Here is a 21,254-nt window from a genome sequence, read left to right as displayed (position 1 = left end):
TACTTTCAAATAAGTTGGTCCACTTGAGTTTACTGCTTGGTGGGGAAACAGTTTACTGGAACTCCTCTGACTGATGAAGCCCTCTGGATAAAGGGCGAAATGTCTCTATAAAAAAGAAACTGTCCAGATGACCCGTTTGAGAATTATTGGATTTGGTACCTGGATGATTGAGCATGAACTTTGTTGTTTTTAAAGAAGAGGATGTAAACTCAAAGTGGGAGGTCTGATCTCAGCTCAGTCCACCACCGCCGCCATCTTCCTACGACTTTTTTTTGAAACATAAACAACATTAACCAGAGATGACTGGCCATAACTTTCAAATCGAACTTGACATTATGGCTACCTAGCGTCGGCTGCAAAGGTCTGCAATAATCAATGGAAGATTTCTGCCCACTGAAAGAAAACTTCAGAACCCTTTTTAACAAAACGTGCTGTCACACATGTGCGTTCAACCATGCTCTGCTGCTTCCTTTGCTTCCGCTGGGGAAATTCTCCACTTCAAAATATTCAGTGTTTGGTGCACACCTGCCGCTTCCCCCATCTTTTAAATTCTTCAGCACTTCTCTGTCTTGTCTGCTGTATTTTCTTCAACATCAAAGTAATGTGTTTGTCATATAACTTGATCATTATCTTTGGCCATTTTCTTAAATTTTGTAATTAATTTTGTTTTTGCATCTTTACTTGCGTTTTTGTTTCTTTCCTCTCCTCCACCTTCACTACCTGTCTTCATCTTTCGTTGCTCGATGATTCTGACCATTGACAGCAACCAGACATGTAGTGATCAACATAAACTAAGTGTAAAGCTCTTTGTGAGCTCTCTCTTTGCTTCTCAGGCAGATAATGTGTATACATTTGTGTGCCTGTGTGTGTTTGTGCATGAGCTAATGTAAAAATCTGTCAGCTGTGATTGAGGAGCGATAAACACAACTTTGAAATCGGAGTGATACTCCTGATTCCACTAGGGTGTCAAAAACAATGAAAATGTTTTGCCTGTGTCTGGTTTTGTTCACACCCGTACAGAGATTTAGTATCTTCAAGTGCTAAACGACACCCAGACTGGGCTTTTGTCATCACACCATCCCTGCTCAATGGTTACATGTGTGTAATTTTAATATGTGCAGGTGATCGTCATTGCAGATCTTCTGACTGTATTCAAAAAGCCATTAAAGAGCAGAACCATCAAACATGTGCATGCCCACCTACCCTCAAATACACGCACAGATGCAAGAGGAAAGCCACGTGTGCATAAAAAAAATCAAATGAAAACAAAAAACAAAACAACACGATGGCCCAAGGGAACAGGGAGTTCCTGAAAAGGAGAACAGAGAGCGGAGTTATTTTAGTCGTTAGAGAAGGCAGGCAAGCAGCTCACTGCAGAAAGTGAATATATTGTCACAGACTGCCTGTTGGTTGGCTGTTACAAGTCAAAAAATGGATTAAAATGATTAAGATTATCCAAAGACTCCAAAATGATACGTTTTGAAACTTTTTAAGTTGCCTTTCTTCAGCCTGACAGGATTGACTCTGTCAATTCAGTTTATTTATACAGTGCCAAGTCACAACAGAAGTCGTCTCAGGACACTGAACAGAAACATTCATATATAAAAAATAACAAGTTAACACTATTTATCTGAGGAGCAGACTGCTTTGAGTTCAACTTCATCACAGAACTCCCATCTTGAGCTAGCCTGAAGGCGACAGTGGAAAGGAAAAACTCCCTCATGAGGAGGAAACCTTTAGCAGAACCAGGCTCAGGACAATCGGCCATCTGCGTCGACCGGCTGGGTTTGGTCGGAACAGATACACAATGACAGGTCAAGAATCAGATATTAAGATAGAAATAGTATCAAATTAAAACTCAGTTTTAGCAAATCATTTAAGGAAACAAGGTCAGTTTGTCCTCTTGTAGTCTAAGCTTAAGGCAGCGCAACAAACTAACCCTAACTATAGGATTTATCAAAAAGGAAAGTCTTCATCCCAGTCTTAAAACTGGACAATGTGTCAGCCTCATGGACAGAAACTGGAAGTTGGTTCCACAAGAGAGGAGCCTGATAACTGAAAGATCTTCCTCCCATTCTGCTTTTGGAAACTCTAGGAACTGTTAAAGATGGGAGCTGGCTGCGGACCACCGGATCCGGAAACCCCCTCCAGCCCACGTCTTTACCCCCGGCTCGGACCTCCCTCAGAAGTGGCACTATACTAATCAATAAATCAAGGAAACGTCAATTAAGTTTTATCAATTATATTAGAAAAGGCAGTAAAAGATTACAATTCACAGCGCTGGACTTTACAGTCTGTGACGCGTTCACAGACCCGGAAGAAGAGCCTCGAAGTCCCGTGTCATTACTAATTTATGGGATCCTATGACTCCTCTTTTCACAGAAGGGGAGCTCAGCCTATCAGTGTATGAGGGGGCGTGGCTAAGTGTGGTCCTATGTGGACTGACGTGTTAGGAAATATGAGACGGTGCTTCAAAGCCTTTCTACGTGATGTGGCAAGCCGATTAAACTATTTGACTGATATTGAAATCCCAGGGAGACTCTCTCAAGAGTTTGCTGGCCCAGTTTAACCCAGTCAGAACCGGGTCATAATTTCATTATAATCCAGTCTCTGAGCAGATCAAAACCATAGGACCAGTCTAGATTAAAATATCTTAACAGGACCGCAAGTAAGCCTGCAGTTTGAGAGCGAAGTATAAGATGGAGCTAGGTTGTTGAGAGCTTTGTAGGTTAGAAGTAAGGTTTTGAATTCAATTCTGTCCTTAATCTGCCCATTGCAACCAAATTATCATAGCTTGTTACTGTCTAATAATGTTTCATATAGTATTACAACTTGTTAGGGATTTGCATTCACCATGGGTGTTTTCCAAACTTGTTTCTTGTCTTCTGTATTTTTAATGCTGAACCCCTGGTGATAGGGGTCCTGGTGCTGGCAGGCCTTTTCTGGTCAGCCTCTGTGTCATTGAGTGGGTAAACTTTAAATGATCAAGAGTTTAATTCTGACCAGAGTGACGAGTTAAGGGCTAATTCAAACGCAGTCAAGGGAGAATAAACGTACACCTTCGTGGGGAATCAAGATACCTAAAGCAGCGAAGACTATTTTGATTTCAACATTTTAATTCACAGTGCATCTCTTTAAAAAGAACCAGTATTTTAATCTAAGAGAAGCTTTTTTTTAATGTGTTCATAGGCAGTCTGAGCAGCTGTTTTCTGGTCATGTTAATTTGTGTGACCTTTAGAAATTTTTCTGTGCTCGTACTACAACTGATTTCACAGCGTTGCCCCATTAAATTGTGGCTGCAAATTGCTGTTGAATGCTACTCTGATACTTTGCTAAGTGCACACGTATATTTCTGGTCGAGAAGGCTGTATGTGTAGATCCCACTTTTAAGTGCTGGCTGTCAAAGAGGCCTCCCTTGGCACTGCTCAGTCACATCTAAAAATACACTGTCCACAAATTAACACCATATCTCTGAGCGCAGGTGCCATGGCCTCATACTTCCCCTTCGTGTGTGCGTTTAGTGTTCATCTATGATTGTGTATGTTTTGCACAGACGTCAAGTTGTCATCACACAGCATTTAAGAACTATATATCACTCAGTGGATTTTGTGCATTTTGTACTTGTGTGTCGGTGACTCAATCCAGAGCCGGCCTCTGACCTGGGGCTTCCTCCGCTCTGCATCCTCCTACTGGTTGTCAGTGTTTGAAGTGAAGGGGCCATGACATTACAGCGCTGGATGCACAATGACTGCTGTGTGCTCCCACTGCGTCACAAATGTCCTCAGTGGATGCCAGGCAGCGGGAGGGCCCGTGTAGGGATTGTGCTGTCTGTTAGCAGTGTGTCACAAAATGATACCAGGAAGTATGGATGTGTAATGCATTACTTAACATACAGCTTGGCATGGTCATAGATAGAGGCTATACATTACATAAAAACAACTGGGTTGGAAAATATAGTAGAATTAACAAATGAACCAGATGAAATTACCAGCTTTTTTTTTGCTGTTGTTGGTAGGCCTGTCACGATAACAAATTTTGCTGGGCAATTAATTGTCTCAGAAATTATTGCAATAAACAATAATATTGTTTGAAATTGGACAATAATTAGTAATTATTGTCAAATTTAAGAAGAAATGTTGGTTAATTTTTGTGTGTAGCACTTTTTTTGACCATTGGATGGCAGTATACGACTGTTTGAACGGAAGGATGGATAGTGAGGGAGCGAGCAGTTTAAGAAAAATGGGAGGGAGGCCCCTTGACATAGCATGGCCTGTCTCTCGTTCCTGTTTTTGGTTCTCAAAATGGCGGATGCTCTGTGTGGTTTGAGCCCTTTAGCATAGCATTTGTCACACAAAGCTTTTGGAAAGAAAAAAATCGGTAAACAAGCTCTCAGCTTCTTTTTGCAGAGAAAAACAACTTTTAAGACAATGGCACGGGTTTCAACCGTGAATTTTTGGAGCTTTGACAAGACGTCTTTTTTCCTCGATGTCGACCTCTTAGCTTAGCTCGTATCTTAGCTTCTCAGCTTAGCTGCTTTTAACTATCTAAAAACGTGATTTTGGACGGTTAAAACGGATGTTAAAGAGAAAAGAGAAAGGGGGAGGGGTCAGTGAAGAACACCAGAGTTGAGCCTTTTGTCATCCAGTGTCTTCAGTAGAACGAGAGAGACACGAAGAAATGATAAAGCCGATAAATGAAAATGAGGTGTATAATTTTCATTTATCATGTGATTAACTGATTTATTGTTTATCATGACTGGCCTAGTTGTAGTTTCATTCTTTAACTCAATAATTCAGATTTTATAAAGCTTATTTGTGTTCCTAGTTCCATAGTAGCCCCAAACAATCACCCCATGACCTAAAAGCTGTTTTGGAGTGTGATTTCACACTTTGTCCCCCTTGTTCAGTAAATGAGGATGCGTTTGCTAATTTCCTTCCACCCACATTTCTTCCTGCCATCCCAGCTCTGATTCTGTTACACAACACACCCTTCAGTAAATACCGAACACATTTAGCACTAAATGCTTGAATTGAGAACTATTGTCTATAAGTTAATTGTTTTATTGTGCAAGGTCACATGCTAGAAGTAGTATCAAAATGAAAATGTTTTTGCTTTCTGTTATGGTGTTAATGGGAACTGTCATACACTGACCATGAGACTCATACGTGCATGTTGGGCTTGACTGTCGGCTACTACTGGTTAATCAGCTGCAAATGTGCATCCAGTGATTATTTTACTGAGTTTCATTAGAGATATTTTGTTGTCCTTTAATGACCTGAATCCACTTCTGTTACCGTTTAATATGATTTGGTAAAACGTGAAAGTTCAAATAATTTAACTTTGTGATGTCACATCTGTGAAAAGAACAAGAGAGAGCTGCATTTTTTTTAAACGGCAACTTTCCTTATAGCTTCAACTGTGTTCTTCACTCAGCTTGTGCTAGTTTATTTGAACAGGTTGAATTACTGTCTCAGTTAATTCATTTTTTTACAGCGCATAAAAAATATTCCCTGTAAAACCTTGTAAATCAAACTGTCAGGATTGCTTCCTTCAGTCTTCGGCATCAAAAAGCCATGTCTTGACTTTTGGGAATATTCTGCTTTAAAGCAAAATTACTCAAATTATTAGTATTTGATTTTGCTCATATTACAATTAAAAAAAATGTAAAAAATATTAAAAGAATAAAATTAGGATTTTTTTTTTTAAAGAGAAGAAATTGTAAAAACAATTTTTATCAATCATCAGAGATTTTTCCCCTCTTGATGGATGCTGCCGTTTAATGTGCTGCTTTAAATGATCATATACAGTTTAGTTAAATGAATTATTATTTTCAATCACTACAAGGGGACTACGAATATAAATATGTCTTGTGTTGCGAGTGTTCGATTAAATAATGTTAAATTATTATTCTCATATATGAATGTTTCTGTTCAGTGCCCTGAGATGACTTCTGTTGTGACTTGGCACTATATAAATAAACTGAATTGAATTGCAGTTCGGAGCTGCTAATGCAAAAGTTGACGTCCACGCTCTGGCTCAAGTTTGTGTTTGAATGTGTATCGATGCGTTTCGCTGCCTGGGTGTGTGTTTTTTCATGTAGGCCGTCTAATGGGCACAAAGCAGGCAGTGTGTGCCACTTTGAGCACTGAAATGTACACTTGGGACAACAGGCGGCTTCAGTCCTTCTCAATAGGAGCTGCCCTTCTTATTGTACATCATGAACAATGAGCTTTTCTCTCTCTGTCTGTCTTTTTCTCTCTTTGTGTCTTTTTTTGCCTAATGACCATGTACAGACTGCGTGTTTGATGATAAAGTGGACAAATCGGATGCATATTCGTGCGGAGCAGAAACCCGACCCTGGTTCCATCACACCTATGTGTCCAGACAAACTTAGTCATGCAGGGATGAGCACAAGTCATTGCAGAAGAGGAAGTAGCGGTGCTGGGACTCCCCTCGGTGTTTGTCTGAGCATGAAAGGGAAGAAGAGGAGAGATGTTGCCGAGTCGGGTGATGGGTGTTTCCCTGCATCGTTGGCTCACATGATCTCCCCAGGACTACAAGATAACGTGACTTCCACATGACCCCTCTGACATGACAGGAAGTCTTCCCTGACTTCACCACATTTTGGCGGTTGAATGCTGTGATGCAGCGAACGTGAAGATGTTTACATGGGAATGGTGCTTCGTCAGTATGCTTGTGTACACATGTATTTTCTTTATTCAAAAGAAAATAAAAACAGATGAGGGTTGAATGAATTTCACATTTAAATACCCAGACGTATCGATGCAGCCTGTTTTAACTCGAGTCAGTTCCTCGAAAACCAAAGAGACACAGTTAATAATAATAATACCGTAATAATCGTACATTTGCTGGACTCCACAATCTTCAGAGTAAATGCAGACTGATTCTGTACATTAAAAACTGCACAGCTGTGATTGTAAGAGCAGTTTTTGAGTCTGAGACACAGTAACTCAATACAGTTAAGAGCTACAGTTTAGTTCAAATGATTGATTGAATACTTTGTAATAGTTTAAATCTATGTACAGCAGGTTTCAGACGGTTTGCTTATTTTCATGTCATTGTCGATCTTTTGTACTTGTCTTAACAACGACACCTGTAAACATTTAATCTGGTGTTTTGCTGAAAGAAGCCTGCAGCTCCTGGCGGGTTTTATTCATGCCAGAATGTGATTTTTCTCCTCATCTCCCCAGATTTCTCAAGCATTCGGGCTGGACTGCGGTGCATTAACTTCGGCTCGCCCTCCCCTGCCCCCTCGCCCCCCAGCAATGGCCTCACGCATCGGGCTGCGGATGCAGGTAAAGCCCAGCTACCTTCCACCTTTTAGTAAACAGCACATGCACGATATAACAAATGTCATGTGATCCTGTAAATATTCTGATTTGGGAGGGGTCAGTTGTTTGATGGTCGAGTTCATTCAGGCTTTAGTTTTTCCACTGATAACGTCTGACTTTTCCTTTGACCTTTGTATATTTTAGTGCTTCCACTTTTCAAATTGTTCCTATAAATTAATTTAATAATTTCAGGACGCTTGCTGCTCCATGCATACAAACTGAAGGGTGGAGTTGAGAATATCCTAAATTACCTCCCCCAGCACAGTAGCAAATTGGTGCATGCTTTAATTAAGCGTTCATGTGGTGTTTGTGTGTGTGTTTAACCAGCTGATGCGGGACCAGCTGCAGCAGGAGGAGCAGCGTGAGCGGCAGCAGCAGCAGAATGCAGCGCTGCAGTACATGCAGCAGTGCATGGCGGGGCCGCCTGCACCCACCCCTGCCATCAGCGCCCCGCAGCATTACCAAAGCATGCAGGTGCCCGTGGAGGTTCTGAAGGTCAGCGTGGCCACAGCCAGAAATTCTTATTGACAGCTTGTTTTAACTTGAATAATCAATACGCTTATGAAAATGTATCATGAGAAACACCTGGATGGAAGTATTTTACTGTAAACAAAAGCAAATACAGAAAAGCCTCAATCAGCAAAAATGACAAATTCAAAAATTATTTTACAAACTTGTTTTCTGACTGATATATTGTTAAGGTTTGAGTTTAAATGTCACACATTTTATCTTGAGTGATACATACTGATTGACAAAGATGTTTTTAGAAGTATTTAAAGTGATAGACCTGAGGTTGTGTGGAAATGTAATGGACCGTTCTCTTCTGGAGGTAGTTCTCTGAACAACTTTAGTTTGTAGAAACTATTTACGGTATTTTTTTGGACTATAAGGCACACTTGAAATCCTTTAGTTTTCTCAAAAAATGACAGTGAGCCTTATGTATTAATTCTGGTTGTGCTTACTGACCTTGAACCGATTTTATGTGGCACACGTAGGCCTGTCACGATTGCAAATTTTGCTGGGCTATTAATTGTCTCAGGAATTATTGCGATAAACGATAATATTGTTTGAAATCTGACAATAATTAGTAATTATTGTCAAATTTAAAAAGAAACGTTGGTAAACTTTGTGTGTAGTACCTTTTTGACCACTGGATGGCAGTACAAGACTGAACCGAAGGATGGATAGTGAGGGAGCGAGCAGTCTTTTTAAGTAAAAATGGGAGGGAGGCCCCTTGACGTGATGGTCTGTCTCTCGTTCCTTTTTTCGTTTCTCAAAATGGCGGACGCTCGGTGCGGTTTGAGCTCTTTAGCATAGCATTTTTCACACAAAGCTTTTAATGAAAAAAATCTGTAAATAAGTTCTCAGCTTCTTTTTGCAAAGAAAACTTTTTAGACGAAGGCACAAGTTTCAACCGCAAATTTTGGCGCTTTGACAAGACGGAGGTTTTTTTCCAAGGTCGGCCTGTTGGCTTAGCTCGTAGCTTAGCTTCTCAGCTTAGCTGCTTGTAACGATCCAAAAACGCGATTTTGGACGGTTAAACCCGATTTTAAAGAGAAAAGAGAGAGGGAGGGGTCAGTGAAGAGACCGGAGTTTAACCTTTTAACATCCAGTGTCTTCAGTAGAAAGAGAGAGACACGAAGAATCGATAAATCCGATAAATGAAAATGAGGTCTATACTTTTCATTTATCATGTGATTAATTGATTTATTGATTTATTGTTTATTGCAACAGGCACGCAAAAATCTGTCATAATGAACTTGTTTTGCTTAATGCACCTTATCAGAATCAGTTTATTATTGCCATGTCAATGAACGAGGTTCACAAACTAGGAATTTGCTTCGACATAAGGTGCGAATAGTAATAAAGTGAAATAAAGTAAAAATGAAAACATTTAAACATGTGTACATCCATACAATAGAAAACAATAAAAATGCTTAGAAAAACAGTACAGATGGAGTATTCAATTATAATACAGATGTAATGTGACCAAAGCAGAAATTATGAATTTATGTTATTAGAAATTATTATGTATGAAAAATATGATAATTCTGATCCGATGAACAACTCTTCTGCACACCACCATTCCGATTTTTTTTGTTTTAGACTGGCTTTCTCACCGCACAGTCCGTGGGAATGAAATGAAATGTTCTTTAAAGTCTCCGCGTCTCACATGCAGTCTCTATGCAGTTACAGCAGCTGAGACAAATCCATACACATATCTTATTGATTGGATTAACTTGCAACAGAAAAGATCTTAAAATGTTGAATGATGTGACAACAAGGTGCAGCGCCTACATTCAGAGGAAAAATCTGGATTTGGTTTGAAAACCAAAAAGGTAAAATGTAGGAGAGCAGCAAGACACACAGGATTGATGAGACATTTAACATGTTCCGCGCTGTGAGTCCGAGGCGATGCAGATAGAAACGGCCTTAGTCAGACATGGACAGATAAAGCTGAAGTGACATTTTGTCTGATTCCAGAGATGCCTGTGTTTGTCCTTATCTTTTGTATTTGTGTGTGTGTGTTGGGGGGGGTGGGGGTTGTGCAATACTCCCTCAGATGTGTGAGGATGTTGCTTTGTCCTTTTTTAAACTGTAGATGTGTCCATAGTGCATGCATTCCTTGTAGTATGTGGCAACTCGCCGCACTGACCGTTAACTGGGTGCATGTGTGGCTGAATGCAATGGTGTTTACAAAGTCTGTGTTTTTCCTGCTGTAGATTAAGGATAGCCCACCGAGCTTGGACCTCCTGCGAACTGTTTCTTTGGGCTTCATCTGTGTTGACGGGGCTCGGCCTGACTAGTCGAGTAGTCATGAGCGAACACTTGTTTCTCTGCAACTGAGGGGCAAGAGTGTAACCAAATCAATTTAAGATTACACAATAACCACCGAGCCAAATTTTATGCAGCATTAAAAAGGTAGAAGAAATCCTAGAAAATATTTTCTTGAGGGCCCAACAAAGTTCAGTCAAGTCCTCTGGATGGTTTCTTTTTGTTGAAATGTTTCATCTTTCATCCAAAAGACTTCATCAGTCAGAGGAGCCGCAACAAACTCAGTGTTACGAGTAGCACCTTCACATAGTGGGTCAACTAGTTTGATGGTGCTCGGATGGTTTCTGGAGTCCGCCCTCTCCCCCACCGACTCGTTTCAGGCAGTCATAGGCAAAGTGGTTCAAAATATCCTGATTCATGCTCAATAATCCAGGCAGATAATCCAACAAAGTTAAGTCAGGTCCTCTGGATGGTTTCTTTTTGTTGGAACATTTCATCTTTCTCCCAAAACACTTCATCAGTTTTTCTTCATTTTCTTGAGGGCTTCCTTTAAAATTACCAAAATGATATTGGCTTAGGTTGAGACGTAAAAGATTTGTGCAAAAGGCAGGAAGAAATGCAAACATTTATTCATTACAATGTTTCTGGCTCATTTCATATAATCCTGCGTTTGGCTTTTAAATTGAACGGTGGTGTTGGGGTTCTCTTTATTGGGCCCTGGTCTTTGACGTGACGGAATCAGACCAACCCGTTGCTCCATTAGCCACAGTTGAGGATTTAGAGCAGCTTTTCTTTTGTAGACATGAACTAATGCTATTGTATCCTAGCACCATCACAAGGCTCTGAACTCGGGGTTTAAATAATAGTGGTGACCCGTACTGAACTAATAAGCTTTTATAGTAAATCAAAGATATGTATTTTCTCTATGACTGATTTATTATAAGCCTTTGTATTGTGTATGAGTGCTAATTGAAATAAGCTCAATATATTGCGTTCTGTGTGTGTTCTTTGAAGAAAAAAAAAAATTCTGACATTTTTTTTCTGTTTTTTTCCTAAAACAGGTACAAACACACCTTGAAAATCCGACAGACTATCATATTCGTCAGTCGCGGAGGCAACAAGTGAAAGAATACCTTTCAACCACCTTTGCTACGAAACAGGTATCAGTCTGCAGTCGTACGCTTTTCTCCCTCATCTTTTGACGTGAAAACCTTTTATCATTCCCAACAAAAAGACAAACTGCTCGTTTCATTTACTTCAATTTAACTTTTTGAGTTACCGTCTTAAAACATGTAATAAAAAGTGGGTGTCAGCATTTGTAGATTTATGCTGTTTAGGCGCAAACTGGACTTAATCTGACCTAAATGTAAACATGTTGTAAATGTTTAGATCTGGTTTTTGAAAAGGGGTGAAAAATAAAATAAAAAGGTTTTGAATGTCTGAAAAACTATTGACCAAGAGGACTTTAAAAATTACAATGAAGTCTGTCTTTTTGAAGGAAAATATAAAGAAATGAGGGAAAATTCAACATTTTTACAATGTACTGCATATCCAAAGTGTATATAGACAACACAGAGTATACAGCCTGCCATTTACTTTTTACCCACTTTAACAGTCTGTGTAGTACTGAAGTAAATGTATTGCTCTATCATCTATTAATATCATCCTCTTTCTGTTTCCTTAGACGGTCCTTGCAGTAGCAGGGCATGTGCCACCATCGCCTCCCACAAACATGGGCCCTGTCGGGGGCTCAGCGCCTGCACCCCCACCTCTCCACTCCCCACACCTGCTGAAGGATCAACTCATGTCTGGCAACAGCGCCCCCAACAGCCCCATGGCCATGCTCAACATTGGCTCCAGCCACGAGAATGAGGTAGGTGCCAACGAGCAGATCGGGGCATAAACATAAACCCATAAACGACGAAGTTCATGGCCTTCTCGTAAAACTCAATTTACAAGAACCAGACTTAACAAATAACACCAAAATACAACTTAATTGTGTCCATATGTGAGATTACGAGGACTGGAAATTACCCCGAAAGCAGGACCCTCTCCACTTTTTTATGGAAGCGTCGTAATGATTTAATTGTTTTTTGGCAGGCAGTGGAGCATTGGCTGTGAGCGAACCAGTTAATGTGCATACAGTCGGAAGAAAGTGTTGACTAACTGGCAATAACAGAGAGTGACAATTAGTGGAGTTTAAATGCTCCATAATGACCTTCCAGCTGTAATTACAGCTTAACAAGTGACAGAGAAACAGAACGTAGAGGCCTTTGAACCTCGAAGACTTTGACCAACTCTCACTTCAATGAGCAGCTTTTCTTCTTTCTGTCCCTCCAAGAGAAAATCCTACAAGTCAGCCCCATGTGAGAGAAACTTATGTCGTTTCAAGTCTTTAAATGCCATCAGATTTATAGCGTTATAATAAAATTAATACATTTTCAGTTATTGCGCCTTTGAATTTGCTGCAGTCTAAAAAGTAAAGCTGCTGCTCAGTTCAGGGGTTCTGAAATGACTTAAGTTGGTTTATTCGTTTATTTTTCAGATGGATGAGGTGATCGATAACATTATGAGCATGCAGTCCAGTTACGATGACATTCAGCCGTATGTCGATGCCGTCCAGATGCCAAACACGGTAAGTGGGACTGACCCACATAAAACGGGTTTTTGGGATTCCTTCATTTACATTTTGTGTTATACGACTCGTGCACTTTGCATCCAGTTAACTGAGATAAATGAGGGCATCATCGACTCTACACATCGTAAAACCTTACGAGGCATTTTTTGACTTGTAAAAATTCAAATGTTTTTTTTTTACTTAGTAACAGTAATGTAAAAAAAAAAAAACAGTTTTAAACCACCCCTATTTTTTTTAAATGCTTTGCTTCAAAGGAGTTGACTTTCTGACAAACTTGTAGGGGCTTTTGGTCAATAGTTCAATTAGTTCATAAGATGGAAAGGGAGAATACATATAGCAAAGAGCTGAAGCAAATCCTGAGAGATGCACCGTCCTTCAGTTGGTCTTCGTTTGTCAGGTTTTCAGCTAATAGTTACTAATCGTGCATCCCCCTGTTGGTGCTAAAACACTATTTTGTGTGTCAAACTGTGTCATTTTTGACGTTTTTCCAGAAACTCCGTTAATGAAATGGAAAAAATGGTGTTTTGGGAACAGACTGCTGGTAGGGAAGTCTCTAAAGATCGGAGTACAGAAGTCCCTCGTTTATCGCGGGGGTTTCCATTCTCAGGCCGCCTGCAATAAGTGAGAAACTGTAAAGTAGGAATAGTGTGTCCTTCCCACACTCTTGCAATATTCTAAACAATGTTTCTAAACTCTAAACGCGCTAAAAAAGCATAGCATGTCATGATCTCCGCTCTCTGCCACCTGCCGCTCTCAGCCACGCCCACTTTTCCTCTGCAGAGCGGAGATCCTGACACGCTGCAGGAGGAAGCTTCTCCTGCAGCTGTGGGCTGCAAGCGCTAATAAAAAATCCACGCCGATCGTGCGGCTCATCCATCAATCAGCCAATTGTGTGTCATGTCCAGTCTTACTTTGAAAAACCGCAAAAGAGAAGGGGGTCTGCGAAAGTTGAACTGCAAAGTAATGAGGGACTACTGTAAAACTTTTTTTTTGGCTAAATTTTCTGTCGTGTCGACGCACCGGTTCATCCTTTGAGTTTAGGAGTATTTTTATTCCTGAATAATTCAAAATAATTCAGTGGTTTAACAAATAAATATACAAAACAGCATTCCACAGTAAATGGTGGTTAAAAAAATTAAATAATTAGGAGTGATTTGAAATAAGCTGGACACATTCATGCATGGATTAGACTCATTTTCATCACAATACTTAGAAACAAGAAGGAATATTGGACTTGAAGGACTTGGAGTATCTGCTGAGGTAAAGAGATGTCAAGTACTGCTTCAACAACATGGTTGTTTGTTTATAGATCAGTCTTGGACAAATTGTTCTCTTGCCTGATGTGAACATTTTTAAGAGCGATTATGATCTTTAGTTCAGCACTGTTATTCGATTCTTTTATTGTGGTTGGACGTTTTGAAGGGTAAATGACATCATTTTTAAGTTTTAAGTTATAGTTTACAATCATGATGTTCATTTCTCTGTTAGAAATTGAAAAATATGTAAGATGGTGTGGAACAAGTTTGAAAGACCTTCAGAAAGTCTTAGTTTTTGAAAGCAAATTATAAAAACGATTGATTTGACCCAAGACTTTTGCACAGTACTTTAATAGATAGTAACCTATTGTAGCTTTAGAACTTCTCTAATGTATCTTTTTAAGTGGAATACAGATTTATGAGTAACTTAATTTAGTTTTATTCAATTATTGACAGTGTTTTAGCTTTCAGTACGTCAGTTTGAAACAAAAGAACTTTTTAAATATTTTTGTTTCCTTTTTTCCATATAAGATAATTTAAAACTGCAAATGGTGTCATTTTCAAACTGAAAAGCAACATCGTTAAGGACAGAAATAAAACGCCTATGAAAGAAACCATGAAATCCGTGTGGATTTTGACATATTTAAATAAAAACCACTGAAGAATGGTTTTCCCTTTTGAACTTTATTCTCATAAGGGTTTTTTAATTTAAACTCCAGCCTTCACTAAACCAGTAGATCTGAGCCAAGTTATCAGCATAGGGAACTGGACTTTTCATTTTTTTCTGTAAACACTGTAATGTTCGTCACTTTACTTGTGTATCAGTGATGTTCTTACTTACGGGTACTAATATTAGCCACTGTTGTGTTGTCTGTTCATTTATTAGTTCTGTTGAACCACAGTGAGTTAATGTTTCATGGCAGTGATTGAATTTTACTCCAAATCTTCTTCTGACTCTGCACAGACGGTAATTAGTTCTGGTTTTTTGTGGTATTTAGCCCCATGCACAAACAGAGACGGCAAACGCATGCACAAAGCAGCGCATTTAACTGACTTGAGCATTAAACGTTGCATCCTTAAACTTTGTTAGAAACTGAAGGGAAAGGCATGTCAGCAGGGGAACTGTGCTAAGCTTTGTCTCTGAGTGGGGGGGGAAAAATTAACAATTAAGCCGCCATCAGTTAGAGTTCAACTTGTTTACAAGACGTTCAGAGAGCGGGAGGTAGAGGAAAGAAAGAGGAGGGAGGAGGATAAAGGGGGATGAGGACAATCTATACAAGGGGAAAACAGGCTGAAAGTCCAGATAGGGGAAAGTTCACTCCTGTTTAGGTGGAGGTAGAAGACAGACAGGAGCAGTGCTGCTGAGGTCATTCCCCCAGTGCTGGGGTGGTGGAGCCACAGAGAGCTACTTGTGCTCAGAAGAGGAGAAGCTGAAGCCCCACCGGCTCTGTTAAGTGAAGGAGTGTAGGATGAAGGAGATGAGTAAGACGTATGCCATTGTGGAAGTTATTGAAGGAGAACAGATTCAGCTGGTAAGACATTAAAGCTCAGTTTTTGCTTTAACTTGGCTTAGTTTTTTTTTCTAATCGTGGAGTTGTTTCTTCTCAGTGTTGGGACAGATGCAGCAGCAGTTTATAGTCAGCCTTTGGTCTCTGATTATAAGAGGGAACCATTGCCAATGAGGAAGTGGTTTGGCTGGTTGGGGTTAATTCTGAGTATTTTTTGTGATGTTTCTGCAGCACTTAAATCCAGACTGCGTGATCAACCTGATGAACTGCTTCCACTGCCGTGTGTCCGTGTCAGAGATGTAAACTTTATCTCCCACTGCTCTGTGTGGTTGATTGGTTTAATCTCCTAAAGTTTGTCTTTGTGCTTGGGTCTGTGTCTCACTGCTCGATTAGATTGGGCAGCACACACTACTCAATCGTTTGACAAAACGCCGTTTTACAAACTAGTTCCTCGTGCCGTAATTGAAAAGAAACGGTGGCTTGTTACATCACGCTTCAAATGTTCCTGCTTTATTCTCATTATTATTATTTTAAACTATTGTCAGAACAGTGAAGGAAACTCACCTGCTAATCCTGGTGGGGATTAAAGCTGCAAATTCCATGGAATTCTTGGAATTTCAATGTTCAGTAAGAGCTGGGGACGCCACTGAACACCAGGCACAAGGGAATACTTAAGTGTGCGTGGGTGTCCGTGTATGGATGGAGACACTGATCCATGCTAAGTACCAGTCAGAATTATTTGCTAATTGAATTAATGGACTCTTATTGGATGCGGTCAATGAATAAGCATGGAGGAGGCTGGGACTTGGAGTTAAACAGACCGTTATATCTGTAGTCAAGGTGAAAGCAACAATCTGGTTTTTATTGAGATTTTAGCACTTTTAATCAGGCATACGTAACATCTTCCCCAAAATGCTTCCGATTTCTACAAATATTTGCTGCAAATTACCACCTTCAAACAAATAATTAAGGTTATTATTAATAACTTCACAATTTAACGTGCAGTTTAACTTCAGTGTTCTAGACGTTAAAAAAAGAACCGGTTAACTCTCGAAACTGTGATAGCTTTATAAGATCAAAGGGTTAATTCTGATAATTTTCAAGTGAAGTTTTGGCGAAAGATAAAAGAACATCTTACCTGTTTAGATAGCTCTTTGAATGACCTCAAGTTGGAGAAAAAGAGTACCAGTAATTCTGACCAGTTACCGTTAGATAAGACAATGGCGAGTCTGAGTGGGGCCGTGACCAAAATGAATTATTGTTCTAAAACAAATTTTACAGCATTTTATGCAAATTCTTTTTCAGAAACTTTAAAACCAACATCATTTTTGCATTTCATGTTTATTTCACTAGAACTGTTCTGACATTCCTGCAGGAAGTGATCCTGACTCCACAGGAACTGCTACAGCTTGCTGCTGCTGCAAGTTATTGAAAGTAACAACTGTAATTTTTATTTATTTATTTATTTATTTTTTTGATGGGCTAACGAGCTCGTTCATGCCGCCAAAACATTTAGCCTCGTCACACCCGGGCGCTCACATAGCTGCCCAATACACATCTTTCTTGGGGGGTGGGTCCTCGTGACCCAATGAGATTACCTGTATAAATAAAGATTTTTTTTTAAATATGCCCAATGAAATTACAATGAAACCAAGTTTCATTGAACCACTGGGGACAACGGGCTCCCTTTCTCTCCTCCGCTCCCCGTTGTGCCCCCCCAGGGAGGGGGGAAACTTGATGAAGAGGACAGCACAAACTCATGAGGGCAGTGCGCAGGAGGAAGATGAAGATATCGATCAATCACTTCCTGGAAGGCTACTGTATTTAATTATTTTAACCAGTCGTGTTACAGGCACTATTCAGAAAAAAAGCATTTACTTTATGTATTTAATTAAAAGTATTGAACATGTTACAACGTGGACACCCGTGACTTATACACAAGTTCAACCTATGTATGTACAATTTTTTTTTTTTCTTTTTAAATTTAGTGGGTGCGGCTTATATTCAGGTGCGCTCAATAGTCCGGAAATTATGTTAATTGTTTAATGTGAAGTTTATGACATTGTATAGGTTTATAAAATAGCTGCTGTGATATTTAAAAAAAAAAGACAAGTTGTTTAAGGATGGCGGCGATCTACTTTGGTTCTGGATGCTGCTTGGACTAGCCTTTAGCTCATCAATCGTGTCATAATTTAACTCCGATTCTCCAAACTGAGGTCGTTCAATGAGCTATCAGCAACAGGTAAGATATTGACTTTTCATAACCTTTCCACAGACCTCCACTTCAAAAGATCTGAACCGTTACTTAAAAGCATTCTTTGGATTTTTGCATCGTCGGTGAGTGATTAATTGAAGCGCAGACATTAACCAGCAGAGATCCATGTTTGTGTTGATGTCTGCCAATGTGTTTGATCTCCCTTCTCCCGCAGTAGCTTCCAGCTGAAGTTACATTTCCCATCGAGCTCTTTATCTTTCAGGCCTCATTAGCAGTGCCATATTTGCCCTTGCTTCAGGGAGGGTGACACAGCTTCTTGATACACATAAAAAAGTCCATCACAGTCGTTGACCTATGCAATTAAAGGGAAATCAAATCGTTTTAAGAGTCCATACAAACCTAAATTACAGTAGTTTTACAACGTCTAAAGTGCAAGAAACTGGAGTTTGGAGTGCTCCACAGGCGTGATTTTAGTAGCTGGAGGAAAGCTGAGGAGCAAGCTGGGCCATAAAGACTGATAAGATGGATGGTGACTGTCAATCATTGCTGTGTTATTGGCAAACTGTTTTCAGGTGTGATATTTTTTCATTATCTTCAGCTATGTGATGTTTACAGCACAATAAACAGTAGCACGGACTTCATAAACGCACTTAACAAGGTGGATGAAGCTGCCAAGGAGTGGTCAATAAAACCCATCACGTAGAACAAATGAAGTCTGACATGATCAGACGTGTTTCATTTAGGAAATATATTTGGCATTTCACGAAAGCCTTCACTCGTAAGTTATTATTAAACCATAAGTGAAGGCCTTTTGTGGCATTGTGTTGAGTTTTAGGAATAAACGATTATTTCCTCTTAGTTAATATTTTGAGCGCGTTTTTAAATTAATATATATATTTTTCTTTAAACGATTGTGTGTTCCCTCCTCAGCTCCCACTTTCAAGCAGTCACCTGGATGTGTACACGGGTCCTGGGATGAAGGGGCCAGCCATCGCCATGACGAGTAACTCCTGTCCTGCCAACTTGACCATCAAGCGAGAACTGTCAGGTGCGGACATCTGAGTTGCACAACATTTATCTGATTTTAAACTTGTACTCTAATCGAATCCCTTATTGGCTTCAACTGTGATCGTTGTTATAATTTGTCTCACAGCCAGCGTTGATCCACGATAACTTTGTCAGCCATTAGGTAATTATTTTTTGTCTTTGCAAAGGCACAGAAGCCCGTGCTCTGGCCAAAGAGAGACAGAAGAAAGATAACCACAATCTGAGTAAGTCTTTGCCTCAGCATGCTGTTTACCTGATGCAAAAGTTAGCACCTCAGTAGAGCGCTTCAGAAATACTTGCAAGAACACACACTAAGATTCACACAGCATAATTTGTGTCTTGCACCAACAGCTTTATACAGCTTTGTGCTGATTTAGCTGACACAGTACAACAAGAGGGTAGATGGTTAACTCGATCATTTCTGCTGTCCCAGCACTTAAAAAGCAATTGCCTGTAACTTTGTGTGTGTGTGTGTGTGTGCGCACACGCCATTTTTTACTCCATCACCATAATGCATAAAGCTGCACTTCTGCAATGAAAAAAAGTGCACTTGTCATTTGAACGGTTTGTATTCTTCTCTCTTCTGCTGTAGTCGAGCGGAGGAGGAGGTTCAACATCAACGATCGCATCAAAGAGCTGGGAACCATGATACCCAAAACCAACGACCTGTGAGTTGCTTCACTTTCGCCGTTACCGATCCAAACCAGCTGGTTACAGTTTACTTATGCGTGCATGTGCTGCTCTGCGTGTGCAGTGACGTGCGCTGGAACAAGGGAACAATACTGCGTGCATCTGTAGACTACATCAAGCGCATGCAGAAGGACGTCCAGAGGTCCAGAGAGGTGGAGAACAACTTCAAAAGAATGGAGATGGCCAACAAGCAGCTTGTGCTGCGCATTCAGGTAACTCACGTGCGCAGTAATATGTGCAGGACCGTAGCAATGAAAGGGATTTTGATGACTGTGCCATGTGTGTACAGGAGCTGGAGATGCAGGCTCGTCTGCACGGCCTGCCCAGCACCCCCCCCTCTGGCATCAACCTGACTGAAGTCTTGTCTCCTTACGTAAAACAAGAAACCAGCCCAGAGGAGAACTTTTCTCATCCCCAGCCACAAGCCCACCACCCACACCAGCACCTGCAGCCCCATAGCCAGGCTCAACCTCAGGCCCAGCAGCACCACTTCCTCCCCCAGAACAACCTCCATCCCCAGGGCCAGGCTCTGCCTCCCCACAGGCAGCTGCCACCACTCCAACACCTCCAGCAGCCCATCCAGTTCCCAGCTGTGGGCAGCTCCCAGCCCTTTGACTTTGCTCAGTCACTTGACTTGTGCGACGGGATTCCCGGGTTCTCCGACGGCATGTCGGGGCTGGGCGACCTTGGTGGACTCGACGTCCAGGCGAGGAGAGGCGAGCTGGGGTTCTTGATGATGGACCAGCCTTTGTCCCCTATAGGTGGAGACCCGCTGCTCTCTGCAATGTCCCCCGAGGCCTCTGTAGACTCCAGCCGCAGATCCAGCTTCAGCATAGAGGATGGAGACATCATGTAGACACATTTATACGCACATACACTCACTCAGAGTTCTGAGTGGTTCAGATAAAATGTAAACGGCATAAAAAAAAAACTGTAAAGGAAATCATTCGTTTTGCTCAAACATCACAGTTTTTACACATATCAGTTTTGGTAGAATTATCTCTGTAACGGTTCAGGAGGAAGAAGGTTCAAAGGTACATTTACACAGATGGAAACATGCTGTAAAGAGCAAACATTTGCACACACACACACACACACACACATACACAAGTGCCTGTAAGTGAATCTGAGCAAGCTGAAACTTCACCAAGCAGGCTGAGCGTTTACAAGTTGTGAACCGGCACAGCCCGGTCACTTCTGCAGCTCGTTTGTTTCCATAAACGTGGCTCTGAATCGTAAGTGAAACAGCAGACGGCATCGGCAGTTAATTAGATTGATGCGATCGGATACAAGGACAAGCGAGTCCATCGTCTCACGTGATTGTTGTTTGCCCCCTCGCTCAACCTCTTTTAATAACCGTAAATGATTGAATGAACGATAGTTAATAAAAGGAAAGTAGCGCCATGGTTCTGCATGCGTAATTTATCTTAAGGGGAAGCGGGCTGCTCACATTTCTGCATTCCTCTGTTGGTTATTCCACATTGTTTCCGCCTCAGACGTCAGCTGTACACAAACATCTGTACTGGGTGAGTTGGAGCGTAATTTTTAAATGCCCACATATTACACAGATTGTTCGATTTAAGCAACTTCAAGCTGATTTTCTTGTCGCATTACGAGGAAATCAGCTGATTTTTACACCTCTATCACTCTGTTGAAGACGAGGTGAACTCTTTACAAGTCCAAAATTGATAAAAATAAAAAGTGTCAAAATTCTCAGGTACTGTGACAGAAAGCACAAGCAGGAACTTTTTTTGAAAAAAAAGATAAATAAAT

General features: G+C 40.6%; 1 protein-coding gene across 1 annotated transcript; it reads left to right on the top strand.

The window, feature by feature from the left end:
• Nucleotides 1-7,286: 7,286 nt before the first annotated feature.
• On the top strand, nt 7,287-20,623 carry tfeb (transcription factor EB). Its single transcript, XM_037678955.1, has 10 exons — nt 7,287-7,316; nt 7,680-7,847; nt 11,189-11,287; nt 11,812-12,000; nt 12,673-12,762; nt 18,675-18,792; nt 18,959-19,015; nt 19,384-19,459; nt 19,546-19,693; nt 19,771-20,623. The coding sequence occupies exons 1-10, from the start codon at nt 7,287-7,289 to the stop codon at nt 20,335-20,337; spliced, it is 1,542 nt and encodes a 513-aa protein (XP_037534883.1). The 3' UTR covers nt 20,338-20,623.
• The last annotated feature ends 631 nt before the right edge of the window (nt 20,624-21,254 follow it).

Source organism: Nematolebias whitei, chromosome 7 (genome assembly GCF_014905685.2).
Source record: "Nematolebias whitei isolate Nwh7 chromosome 7, NemWhi1, whole genome shotgun sequence".
NCBI classification, from domain to species: domain Eukaryota; kingdom Metazoa; phylum Chordata; class Actinopteri; order Cyprinodontiformes; family Rivulidae; genus Nematolebias; species Nematolebias whitei.
This window is presented reverse-complemented; position numbering and strand designations above follow the sequence as displayed.

Excerpts from the sequence above, each read along its gene's own strand:
- tfeb (XM_037678955.1), top strand. The coding sequence starts at position 7,287 with ATGGCCTCACGCATCGGGCTGCGGATGCAG. Across the intron at positions 19,016-19,383 it reads GAAAGATAACCACAATCTGA|TCGAGCGGAGGAGGAGGTTC; the intron begins GTAAGTCTTTGC and ends CTTCTGCTGTAG. Across the intron at positions 19,460-19,545 it reads ATACCCAAAACCAACGACCT|TGACGTGCGCTGGAACAAGG; the intron begins GTGAGTTGCTTC and ends CTGCGTGTGCAG.